Source organism: Pocillopora damicornis, chromosome 1, assembly GCF_964200805.1.
Source record: "Pocillopora damicornis chromosome 1, jaPocDami1.2, whole genome shotgun sequence".
In the NCBI taxonomy this organism is placed as follows: Eukaryota; Metazoa; Cnidaria; class Anthozoa; order Scleractinia; family Pocilloporidae; genus Pocillopora; species Pocillopora damicornis.
The window spans coordinates 31700144-31713155 of NC_142670.1; the positions used below are offsets into that span (position 1 = coordinate 31700144).

Here is a 13012-nt window from a genome sequence, read left to right on the forward strand (position 1 = left end):
TACGCAATGTCCGAAATTTCATAAAACCCTTAAAATACTAAAACTTCTTTTCAGAAGAAAACTACTTAATTTTGTTTTGAAAAACGCAGTTCAGTTTTCATTACTCAAAGGCGGCCGCCTTCATAGAAATTGAATCTATTCCATCTTCATTTATAGAAATTTCGCCAGTCTTCTTCTCAGGAAAAACAGTACGTTTGATCGAATCAGTTTTAAAATGGCCAAAATAAATATTTAGCGGCATGCTCTCCTTAATTTAGCTAGTTGTTAAGTAATGATATCTATCGTAATGGCTCCTGAAATTTTCTAGTGCATGGTTTTACTATATTTTGTGCATAAATCATAGTGCCTTTGATTTCATCAGACTATTTCATGATCATTCACTTAGAGCGAGATGTTTGCTTAGACACAAAATCTGAACTGAAGTGCATGTTTAAATGACTAATGCCTGATCGGGTTTATTTCACCAGATGAACTCTACATTTCACATAACGCGCTTGGCTCGCAATAAAGCTATTTCTGATTAACAGCAATGGAAAATCTTCTGCTTTTCACAGTTAAGCCGTTTTTTAAGTTTTTTGTAATGGCAGATAAAGCCCTGAATTTAAAATTGAAATCTTCTCTCCATAAACATGCATGCAGTTAAGTGTAAGTATCATGATATGAAGTGAAATTATTGAACTTTGTAGCGTGCGACAGAGTGCTTCAAAACGCACAACGTTTTTGTTTGATTCGATGAATTTTAAAATGCGGTTGTATTTAAGAGGTACTCTTTTAAAAGCTACCTGGTCCTTAACAAAAAGCTATATTGAGGTGTTAATTGGTGCTCTAAATAAGTTTCTCTTATATGCAAAATGGGAGTTTCCTTTAAAAATTTTTAAACAATGAACCAAGCAGAATTAAAAACAACCCACTTGCGTGCGGTTTGATGTCGATTTGCTTTTAAACGCGCGTACAAAATCTCATCTACGTTTGCTTCAGAAATTGTTTCGCAAATATCTGAACGGACTGAACCGTTTTTCATGTCAGCGAAAATGGTTTGGCTATTTACTTTGTTAATGCTATGATAATCAACATCGCAAAAAGCTGCATTCGTCTTTCAGAGCGAAATGTCGCCCCCTATTCTCATCTCCTAAAAAATTATGTCTAAGAGATAAAGCGATCGGTATAAGGTCTGTGAATGAGGTTTTGTTTTTTAATCATTTCAAAGTTTATAATAACTCTAACATTTTGATTTACCAATTGCACTTTCGACGATCTTAAACAGTAGGCTTTCAAGTGTAATCCTTTCACATAAAGATTTACTTCTGCCAAAATGTCAATTATTGCAGGAATCATTTCAGAGAGTTTTAATTTTTCTGTTTTTGGAACACGTCGACGTGTAATTATAAAAACTAAAACATGATTATTCTATGTCGCCACGCATATTATTCCGCCGGATTTAGATACAGCATATGAAAGGCTTTGGCTGCAGAATGGCGGGTTTTAATTCAATATACATATTGTTCAAGCGAAGAGGTTGAAGGTTTTTGCTAATCGGGAATCATTACTCCATCGCCTTTCACCGCGGCTTCGAGGTCAAGAGAGTCTTAAGAAATATCATTATACTGACAGCGCAAGTTTGATCGGTGAGAATTACAAAGGTGTCCAAGTGATAATCATTTTCCCCGTAATAAAACGAAATATGCATAACCAGTCATTTCGTTTGAAAGATTTAAAAAAAAAAATTGACGTTATCAAAATCATGTATTCAATACAAAAACCCGTTACGGAACTGGACAACAGGGGCCATAATGTTATCTGAAAAGCACGCCTTATCTAACGTCGTAATTAATTTTTTCATGGCTTGAAGTATGTTCCGCCATGAAAAACTGGTTATAATGTTGCGGCTCAAATTTTTTACAAGCCTCCAAATTCCGCCCGACTTTTATTCGAAGCCGAGAAATTCATTTACGACCTCCTCAACAAACAGTTAAACCAACATGAAATTTGAAACAAAATTTTCTGTCATTCGAAACGTATCTAGTTCTATTTAGAAGATACGATTTCCTTCCTTCTTAGCTATGAATCATTTAAAAGGATACTCAAAATTTAGTGTGTGGGGTCAAACAATAACAAAATACCCTTTTAAGACTTTTTCATATCTTTTATTGAGATGTTTCGAATTATCGAGGCGCGCGCCTTATCAGGGAAGATGAGCAATTGCCACGAGACTTCCACGCTGTGAAAGCTTTGCATAAAATATACGCTAACTTCTGAATTTTATTTTTTTCGGTTTTTTTTCCCTCTCCAGCCGGACAGCTTAGTGCGTGTAAATTCGACGGGCATTTATTTTGTTTTTTTTTTCCTTTTACTAACGGCGGGTATTCTTGGCAGGTTCGTTTAGCAGCGGTTATTCTAGGCCCCCGAAAAAAAAACAACTCGCGAAAATCAGCGCAGTAAAAGGCCTTTCGCTACAGTTCTTTTGTATCACTGACTGAATTAATAAACTGGCCTGTAAATAGTGTGTGATTAAATGGCTATTACGAACCATTACTGCTTTTGTGTTCGTGAAATCTTGCATCTGTTGGGTTCTCAGCTAATAATTGATTTCCCATTTGTCCACTCGGAGCTTGTTAACGATTTCATGCGAGTTGTTCGGTTTTTTTCCCTTTCTCGTCCACCGCCGGCGCCCTCGTTTTTGCCGAGCGCTCGGAAAACTTATCAATTTCAAAAGACGCAGAACGCGTAGACTTCTCCCCCGCGAGCGGGATCCTGGTTGTCCGTAAACACCATCAGCTCCGAGAGATGAGCTTATTAAAGGCCAATACGTCGCTTGTATCATTATTTATCTAAACCAACATCTCGGTAAATATCAAATTTGTCATTTTTCGAATTTTGGACGCGTGTCACGTGATTTGACTCTATCCCGCGATTGTTCGATGTTTAGACAGGGAGCAGGTGTATCGCGGGCCCATATGGCGGCAGCGATGAAATTCTCATCATTGTGAAACACTCTGCTGCGCAGAATTGACGGGTAGACACTTTAAAATCTCGCCATTTCACAGCCATCCGAGAAACGCGTAACATCGGCTGCATTCACAATATCTCACCAGGCCAAAACACGAACACTCAAGTCGTAAATCTTAGATTTGGAAACTTAGAGGTGAGTTCTTAAATCCTGTTTGTTCGTATATTTTAAAGACTGTCACAAAACGACCTAATTTGCTAATCGCCTCACACCCCAAAGGTACGCAATTGACCGAATCCTTCATGAAGTTTGATCTTTCGGAGGTAACATTTGAATGCAGTACGAACATGTGACGAGCGGGCAAATTACATGTCAGGGCGTAAAAAAAAGTATCGATAAATCTGGCTGTGTGCGTGGTTTCCTTTAAAATTTCACGCAGCGAAAATTCGTATCCTGCTGAGTTCAAAACTGTCGTTAAGTGATTTATCCAGAAAATGTGTAGAACTAACAGTAAATTATTTTATGACTCAATAACGTCGGTTTTATTTATCGTTCCCTTTCTTTCATTTTCGGCGTTTGTATTCCTGTCGGAAAATACGTTTGTTTCCCCTTAAAAGCATTTGACATTCAGGGAAAACTTTTTTCTCATTAACAAATAATTGCGTCCAGAACTCTTCAGCCTCTATCAAGAGGTTCTCGTTGTTTCGCGTGGACAGGCGCTGCATAATTTACTGGAAACATACTGGAGTTTATGAGAGCGGACATGCACCAGCTTCGAAGCTTGTCGCTCAAAATTACACTTTGCAAATCCACCTCCGGCTTTGATTGGAGTGAAGTGAAATGTTTTTTTTTTCTTTTTTATCTTTTTCTGCTCATCTAGAGTCAAGTACCGGATAAATCAAAGTAGAATGCTTTCGAAGGAGAGACTTTGAAAACACCGACATAAAAAAAGACAGAGTTTCCCTTGATTTTCGTGTTTAAAAAAGGAGCAACTTGTAAATTTAGTAAGCTAGATTTACAGTTTATTATCCATTCTCATTTAAACCCCTAAAATTGTTTTGATGGAAATTAGTTTTTTTTAATTCTGTCTCTTATTTAAAGCCAGTCAATCCGTTTTTTACGAACCATGCACTGTTCTTGCCAACAATAATGCATATCCAACAAACTCATTTAGTTCGCTTTCCTTTTGTTTTCAATCAGTGAAAAACCGCGAAAAGAAACACAAATTAAAGCTGCCTTCTGCATAAGAAAAAGCTCTGTTGATCTCTTTACTGTACCGGAACTACAGAAGGATTAGATTAGGAGTGGAATTAACTTTACAAGTAAACAAACGAGCTGGTTTTTAAGCCATCAAGAAATCGGTGTGGAAGATTTCTAAGTCGGCAGCTGAAAAACTTCCTGGCGAAGAAAACGAAATGCTATTCACTGCGAGATTGAGATTCTTCGGCGGGCAAGTTTTACACTTTAATGGCTCCTTCATTTTCACATGATGGGATATTAATGATGTGTTTTTCTTTTCGTGTACTTTTTACGGGCCACTCTATGTTTGAATCATGACACATAATTATAGGCCGTTTTAGTGGTACGGTTACCCTCAATAAGTCTGTATTTTCATTTCGATAATCAAACTCGGAAATCAGTTCTGTTTTTACCTTTCATTTTCGGAGAGAATAATTTCTAAAAACCGACAAACCACGGCGGAATCATCTTTCAAAATGCTTTTTCTTTAAATCACTTGTGATTTGCTTCCGGATAAAAGATTTCAGTTAAATTTGCGTTAACGGGTTATGCTATTATAACATATTGTTAACATAACAGTCTTAGATTTAACTCAAACTGGAATTTTTGAAACATCGTAATTTATAGTCGACTTACTTAAACCTTCAAGGAAAACAGCCGGCCGGAAAAAACGCTTTCTGAGCCGAAATTCTTGATAACATTTAAATTACTGTTTCAGTTTGATCTTCTTAAAAGTTGAGGCATTCTGGAAGTCTTCACCCGAAAATGAAAACAATCACTTTAACACTTCGAAAATTTTAGCACCTTTGAAATGTTTGAATTTTCGTCATCACCAGTTATGTATCCTTAAACTCTTTCATCTGCCACTTTTTTTTAGGAGGAACTGCGGACAAATAGAAAATAAATCTAAAAGAGCGTGTGAAACGTAATGAGTTTTGAGTCTCCCAGAGCTGACGATCACGACGGAAAGAAATTTCTCTCTCGTAAGTACATTATTTTTTCAGTTAGGAATTAGATATCCAATTTTTAAGATGTTTTCTTTAAAGAAAGTATGTTCAGTGCCTTTCAGTTTTTCTGATTCAAAATCCCGTTGCTTTTATACACCAACTGATTATGAAGAAAAGTTAATTTTCACTCCGTAAAATAATTACTCATGGAAAAGTCTATTTTCTCTTAGGTTACGAGCAATACTTAGATATTTCTGACTTAACTTTCGAAGCTAAGACCGCCAACCGGCCAATTGTTTATTTCTCTTGCGCCAAAGTCCTTCTAGCTTAAATTTTGTTTTTATTCATCAGAGTATTTCATGAAAAGTTCCTTTATTTTTGCTCCTAGTCGGAAAAGTTTTTCTCATTTTAAAGAATGCTGTTGATTTTTAAATTCCTGTTTCATTTATTTTGTAACAGACGCGGTCCGAATAGGAGACGGAGAGATTTTGGCGAAATTCAATCGCGCGCTGGCTTCCATTGTAACAACAGAAGGGTGAGAAAGTCTTAAGTTGAATCTTCTTAATATAAATATGACGGGATTCTCAGTTATTCACTGTAATTTAAACTAAAAGCTATAAATATCTTTTTAATTTAAACGTACTTTTGTTAGAAATAAAAAAATAAAATTCCATGTTCGTGTGATTTCGATGAGTCCTCAAAAAATAGCCAAAGAAATCATGGATTTCTGCTTCGTGACATCGTTTATTTTATTAGAGTTCAAACTACTTTCTTTATTTAATTCAATCTAGTTCTTCCTGAGCATTTTTACTGGCATTTCTTTCAATCGCTGGCAAAATTGTTCTTCCTTGCGCTTTATCTGTGATTTCAGTTTTTTTTTTTAATGGAACCGAGGATTTGTGAGTTACAAAATGAAAATTCATTGGGAAGAGAGATAAACTATCGTTTTTTATAGTATCGCATATATCCGGGCTGGGGCTTGTTCCCATGTCGTTGCTTAACTCGCCTGCTTTGCCTGAGGAAGTACGTGCCTGTATTTCTCCGTAGGTGGTCTTTCAAGTTATCATTTCAAAAATCGTGATCAGCATGTGTAATATGTACACATGATTTTGCAAGAAGGCCAATATATGATCACAAATTTCATTAAATAAATTCCTCGGGCGTTACAAGAGAACACGCCTTTAAAACAAGCTGTGCTAACTTTTTAATCAATGAATTTTGGTTTTTTAGTACATAATTGATTCACACACCCAGTCAATGACTGATTAAATCTCAACTCCATCTTCAAACTGAAAACACTGAAACAATCCATACAGATTTTTTCAGTTCAGCATTTCAAATCGCAATTAAGTTGCGAAACCGAAAACTTAAAAGTAAGTTTTTATAATATATCTTTGTATAGCGTTTCACGACTGTTAATTAAAAGAAAAAATTCTTGTTTCTTTTCCATTTAGATTTGCCGCCCAGATGGGGAATGTTAATGGAAATTTATGTCATATTCCCCAGAAGAAACTGAAGTTGGCGTAAGTATTTAAAACACTATAACCCTAGGGTTATATCTTTTCTTTCCGATAAGCTGGTGATTTAAATAGCCGCTAAAAGTAACACCACAAACCTCGCGCATTTTCAATTGTCGGTTAAAACGTTTTAATTATTTTGACAACTGAGCCAGGCAAAATCTAAATTAAAGGAAACCGAAACTCAATGTTAATTTAGTTATTGGCTACTAAGGCCATTAGTCTAGAGTGAGATTTGGAAATTAGAGCGGTTTACAATTGAGTGTTGAAAGTAATCCTGAATCGCTTTGGTTTCAGCTTCACTTTGCTCTGTGATTGGTCGCTAAAACTTGTGCTACCATTTCAACCAATCAGAAGCAAAACTAAAACCAATCCGTCTTGGTCACTCGCGTTTTCCCGCGCTTCAAGCGGGTTGCCTCTTTCTACTTAAAATTCTGATTGGTTATTGAAGTTCTGATGGTGGTTGAAATTGATTTGGTTTTGTTTTTTGACATTCACTAAGAAACTGTTCTATACGACTGTAGGCTACAGTTAGGCGGTATCTTACATGAATAATTTTGTAAGCTTTTATGTCGCCTATATTTGATATTTGTTCTCCGATTTTATTATCATAATCTTATTTATTTGTACAAGTTAAGAAGATTTTGTAAGTCTTTGCCTGTATAACAGCGCAACTCCGATTACGCATAGGAATAAATTCAGGATTTCTTCGGTTCTATTTCATCTCGCTCTGTGATTGGTCTATAGACCACTGACGTAGCTATCTCCTACACCAATCAGAAACAGCTAAAACCAATCCCCTGCCAAGTTATACCGCGCACCCTCGCGTTCACTTGCTGTTAAATTGAATTCCTTGTGATTTTGGCTTTTTATGTCTTTAAAATTTGCGATTACTGTTTTATGGTTTTGCGACACTTGAAGGTTGCATTTGTAAAATATTATCGTCGGGTCTTGAATCTTCTTTTCCTTCATTTTTAGGTCCTCTTTATGGTATCCGGAAACAGCCCTTCATTATCCGGTACCTGGGCTCGCTTATCACTACCTTGTGGGACACGAAAGAGGCATTGATAATCGAGAAAGATCTTTTCATGAGCCTGAGGCTGAAGCGGGAATTCTACAGGTCAGTGAACATACATAGATGGCTGCTTTGAGGATACTTTTGTTGGAGTAATTGGACCATCGACGCTACGCTTTATAAAGTTTAACAGCTAATACTAAATTAACTTATGCTAGGAAGAGCCAGCATATGGCATAATTGAGTTTGCGCATGCTTAGCAAGGGACGCAGGGAGTAATGGGAATTAGAAATGCAAGCAATAAGTTCAGCTATTTATTACGGGTGTATGCCTGACGGACCTATATTTCTCTGGGTGGACAGAAAATAATTTAAATAAGAAAAGAATACAATTGAAAATTATATTTAAGAAGAATTAAGTGAATAAAAAAGCTGAAACCAGAATAAGGTTAATAGAAAATAATAATAATAATAATAATAATAATAAAATAATAATAAAGAAAAGCAAAGCTAAGCAAACCAGAGCAGGTTTCGCTGTTTCCACCATTCTACAAAAATATTCATCTTCCATCTTAGAGCGAAACCCGATAACTGCCTTCGTTAAGATATTGGCCACCATTTCTAACAAAATATTCAATAATAGCCATCCAATCTCATTCTCTATATTTTTCGATTATTAGGCGATCAAGGAATACGATGAATTCGAGGAATGGATTGACGGCTCTACTAAACTCCGCTACTCACCGTATAGCAGAGAGGCTCAAGCACATATTTCAGGGTGGGCTATGAAATATACCAACAACCACAACAAGTTTGTACTTAAGAAGACTTGTGTTGGAGTACTGCTATGTAGTGACGACTGCATACTGCCAAATGGGCTTAAAATTGTCGTTAGACCTGCTATATCTGATAAAGGTAAGCGAACTTCTTTCCTATCTACGTGGCTGTCGGCCCACTCTCAATGTTCCTGAATTCTTGCTTCCTGTTAAGTGGCCTGTCTGTCTTTCTGTTCGTTTCTAAGGTTGTCCGTCTATCTGGGGTCTGTCTACCTTTGTCTTTGTTTTCCTACCTGTCTTCCTGTATGTTGGTCTGTGTGTCTTTCTGTCTGTGTATCTGTCTTTCTCTCTGGCTTGAACTCAGATAATCTCTTTTCCATCTGTCTTTCTGTAACTCTGTTGAGCAGGAAGCTAAGTCTACTCCACCCTCTTATTGCAGTTCGGGAAAGACAAATGGGTCAAAATTGTCCAAACGCCACGTGCACAGGAACTCTCGTCCACAGAAAGTGTACAGGTAAGAAAGAATGATTTTTTCTTGTCGAGACTCGGCTTTTTCGTTACGTTGAGTTCTTGTACAAAAAGATTGACATACTCTCATTTTACCTTTCTTTTTTTCTCTCCAGGTAACAACGGATATCCAGTGACCCACTTTTGGGTCCATCAAGAGGATGGAATCTATTTTGAGTCCAAAGGTACCCATGATCACTTCAGGCCTCAAGCAAGAAGAGCAACTCCGGATAGAAATTCAAATAACAAAGTTAGCAGCAGCCAGAAAGGTAACAGCGAGCAAGTGGAGAACACAGAAGACAAAACAGAGAAACAAGAGGTAATTTTAATTAAGTGCGCTGATAAAGAGAGTCACGTGAGGAAATTAAACATAGTGCGCCAGTCAGAGAGACAACTGGGAAAATTCAGTGAGAAGGAACCATGTAGAGTTTTAATGCGACTAATGTATTAGTTACCTTAAATCACGTACCTAAGTGGGTAACACGCGAGCAGTCATATGCTCCTAAGAAAGCACTGAAGACCCTATCCGTTAGCTTAGTTGACCTGCCTTCTCTTTTTGAAATCTATTGAATTTATTTGGAGAATTTTTCTTCAGGAATACAAAACGTCCCTTTTGTGGATTCTAGACGAGTTAAGATTTATTTGAAAATGCAGCATACTAAGCTTGAAGTTTAAGATCTAAAATCAAGCAAGGAAAATTTATAATGTTGTTTTTTCTCCTTAGAATGCTTCGACGTCCTCTGATGGAAAAAAGCACAAGTCTAGAAAAAGACAACACACTGAAATAGAGGAAAATTTACTTACAAGGCAATCAGAGATCGTGCAGTTGTCCTCTTCGCTCTCGTCTGGATTATTGAGAGGTTACTCAGTTGAGGAAGAAGACCAATATATCTGTGTAACTGTACCCGAGTCAGAAACCCTCTTTCATAGGGCTCTGTCACATGATCAAACGAACATTACCACATACGGGAAACTATACTTACTCTGTCAGACATTCCACGATGTCATTCCCGGATTTGACTTGCTAGAGACCCGTATGATATCTCGAAGCGTGATGGGATGGCCTGTTGTTATGGCAACGTTATATCGGCAAGGAACGAAGGAAGGGCAGATTCACCATATGAAGACTTTGGCTCGCCTTTGTTCCACGCCTGATGAAGACTTCTTTTCGCCTAAGGTAATGTAAAAAACCATCTTGTAAATGCTGTCTTTCTGCCTTTTTGTCATGTTATCTGGAGAGAATTGAAAAGTCATGATTGAGTCATCAAAAAAAAAAAAAAAAATCAATGCTTCATTGGCGAAGGGGTATTGTACCAAATGTCAAAGTTAGCTTTAAAGAATAGGTAAAGATGATGTTTTTGGTCGGGACTTTCCGAAATGCAATAAAAAAATACCCCTCATGGCCTCTCAAACCATTTGGTAGATTGCCTTATCCTCCTTACTAACACGTGATCTAATTCGTCAACAGTGGCAGATGGTTATCCATGATTTCCCCGCTGACCAGGCACAGATGGTGACCGAGGCCATAGTAAACATGATCATCAATACTCAAGTGCAAACTCTCCTTAAGGTTTTTCAGTACAAAAGCGTCAGCTCATTGTACAAAATGCTCCGAGAAAAGATCACCAGCAGTTTACAGAGCTACGACATGCACTTTGAACTGTGCAAGCGAGAGATAATTACAAGGTTACAAGATCCACTACTCACAATGAAGTTCCGCGACATGACGCAAAGGCTCACGGGAGAGAAATGCACTGCACAGGAATATGTCAGCACGGACTGCATGTTGTCAGGTGAGCTGAGATTATTTTGCGTAATACCAAACGAATGCAATAAAATCCTGAATATGTTTTTAGCGAAAGGAAATTGAAATTCCCGGTGTGTGGAACTTCTCTTTATCAACAATTCAGTGAATAATTTATGTAATAATTATTTTCTGATAAAAGTCTGTTTTTTCCACAAACGTCAATATTTTTCACTTTTGTCCTTACTGCAAAATGGTCTCGTGCTCAGACCTCTCCCAGCGACAGTGTTTTAATCACATTAGAAGGATTAGGCGTGCTTTTTAGCTGATCCCTTCTTACTTTCATGTCCCACAGGGGGAGTATTTGGATCAGTTATAAGAGAATTCTGGAATTTCTGGGGAAGTAACATCGTGGCTCCGAAAGTGTTCTCTGTGGCTGATGAGTTGGTGGGAAGAAGAGAGAAGTCGGAACAGTGGCAGAGTAGACAGAGAGGTAATTATGAGACGAGGTATCAAGGATTGCTTTGAGATTTTTACCGTTGAATGAAGTTTTCTCAAAGTAATATTCTACCGTGAATACAAATTTGTTACGACTGGATCGCGAAGATCAAGTGGAGCTAAATGATCAACTCACGTCGCGTCCAAATTAGAACGTGGGGTACTGGGCACAAACTTTGATCCGAGAGGAACCTAAGGAGACAACACAGCAAGGTTTACCTTGGGAACCAAAGCACTGAAAACAAATTTCGACAGACCCAAACTTTCGCCACTTCCCGTTGTTTCATTTCCATTGGTAAAATTAAACAGAACGACTAAGAACTGAAATAATTCTCTCTTTTTTTTTTTGTCTCTTTTTGTTTTAGGTCTCACATTTCCCAGCGATCCACGGAAAGTAACTTTACACCACATGGCCGAGGTAGTAGTCACGTGGTGTCAATATCAGGCTGATCATTGGCCGAAATCAGGTAAACGACGTCACTTTTTGATTTTCCTAACGTGCGGGAAACAAATGAAATGAAACGTTCGAAAAAGTTTTTAGACCTTGAATGTATTTAAGGAGTTAATTCACTCAAAATTTCCATCAAACTTCACTTAACCATTTAACTCCCATGAGTGACGAAGACAGAATTTCTCCTTACAATAACAGTACAATATCATGCAGAAAAGTGATGAGAAATAATGAGGAATATCAATTAGCGGATTATTTGTCGATCCTATAAAATTTCACCGAAGTAACCTCATAAGAATTGCAAAGCAGGCAGTGAGGAGAATTTCTAATACGATCTTGGGAGTACAAGAATGTTTATTTCGTGTGGGATTTCTCGTTACTTTTTTAGGAGGTCAGCCCTGGAATTTTAGGCAATAATTCGTCGTAGCTTAAATGGATATCAATTGTCTTTTTCAGTTGTGCAAGAAAGTATGGCAAAGTTTATACATCTTCGACCGGAAGAGAAGCGACTTCACTACGCTTTAGAAAGACCAGGGTCCGCGTTTCATCGACCAGTCACATACCCCACATTGCCCATGCCCAGATTTCAATGGTGCTGAGTGCATGGGAACCACTTAATTTTAAGTTTTTTGTTAATAAATAACACTGCTTTGATGGAGCATTATTGAAACACTTAGTGCTGCGGCAAGTTCAGTAAATATTGTATAAAATTCTTACAAATATCTGGTTGATTACAATCAAGGCAGCGCTTGGTCACTGTAAACGTAAATGAACTCAATTCTAGCAGAGCTACCGCTGACCATAAAAACCTGAGGACACTGTTTCATTGAAACTTATCAGTCATTGGAAATGCTGACTGTTAAAAATTAAAGTCCCTTAGCAACCTCGTTTTTAAAGGGGCAGCATAAACCTTCTCTTCGAGAATTCGAATAACAAATATGGTTTCGAAAAGACGTAGGGTAATCAGGGAATAATTAAATTTTTTCAAATTCAACGAAGAGTTGAAATCCATTTTACTATGTGATACGTCTTACAAAGTTGTTACTTGTTGTTTTAATTGCTTTTTCTGTCGTAAAGTATCGAATTGTAAATAATATGTACCGTCTGTGATCACTGGATAATGATGCTTTAGCAAATTGATATTGGTACAATCTAGAAAAGAAAAAACTTTACCGAGGTTTTAGACAGAGAAGATAATTGTTTCTCGAGGAACAAACAACAACTAATAAGCAATCAGCTAAAAAAATATACCTTAAGCTAGAGTAAAATTTAAAAAAATGTAGATATGAAAATTTGTACTTATCATTAAATGTCACTTATTAAGTAAAAAATAACTTACGACTTACAGTGAAATAATCAATCCCTTGCACCT

General features: G+C 37.2%; 1 protein-coding gene across 3 annotated transcripts; it reads left to right on the forward strand.

Annotated features, from left to right (window-relative positions):
- The first annotated feature begins 2985 nt into the window (after positions 1–2985).
- On the forward strand, positions 2986–12971 carry LOC113682308 (uncharacterized). Of its 3 annotated transcripts, none has more exons than XM_089189752.1 (13): positions 2986–3142; positions 5064–5169; positions 5593–5668; positions 6588–6656; positions 7629–7770; positions 8345–8579; positions 8880–8954; positions 9064–9266; positions 9672–10124; positions 10416–10740; positions 11047–11184; positions 11555–11656; positions 12097–12971. In XM_089189752.1, exons 2-13 carry the CDS (start codon positions 5115–5117, stop codon positions 12237–12239), a joined length of 2016 nt encoding a protein of 671 aa, XP_089045878.1. In that variant the 5' UTR covers positions 2986–3142; positions 5064–5114; the 3' UTR covers positions 12240–12971. The 3 variants fall into 3 exon arrangements, with proteins under 3 accessions (XP_089045878.1, XP_089045887.1, XP_027055284.2); XM_089189761.1 differs by lacking the exon at positions 2986–3142 and adding an exon at positions 3660–4397; XM_027199483.2 differs by lacking the exon at positions 2986–3142 and having other exon boundaries at positions 4525–5169.
- The last annotated feature ends 41 nt before the right edge of the window (positions 12972–13012 follow it).

What these genes read in the sequence shown, in the direction of transcription:
- LOC113682308 (XM_089189752.1), top strand. Translation starts at nt 5,115, where the DNA reads ATGAGTTTTGAGTCTCCCAGAGCTGACGATCACGACGGAAAGAAATTT. An exon ending in TCCATTGTAACAACAGAAGG is followed by an intron (nt 5,669 to 6,587) that starts GTGAGAAAGTCT and finishes TTTTCCATTTAG; the next exon opens with ATTTGCCGCCCAGATGGGGA. An exon ending in TGATCATTGGCCGAAATCAG is followed by an intron (nt 11,657 to 12,096) that starts GTAAACGACGTC and finishes TGTCTTTTTCAG; the next exon opens with TTGTGCAAGAAAGTATGGCA.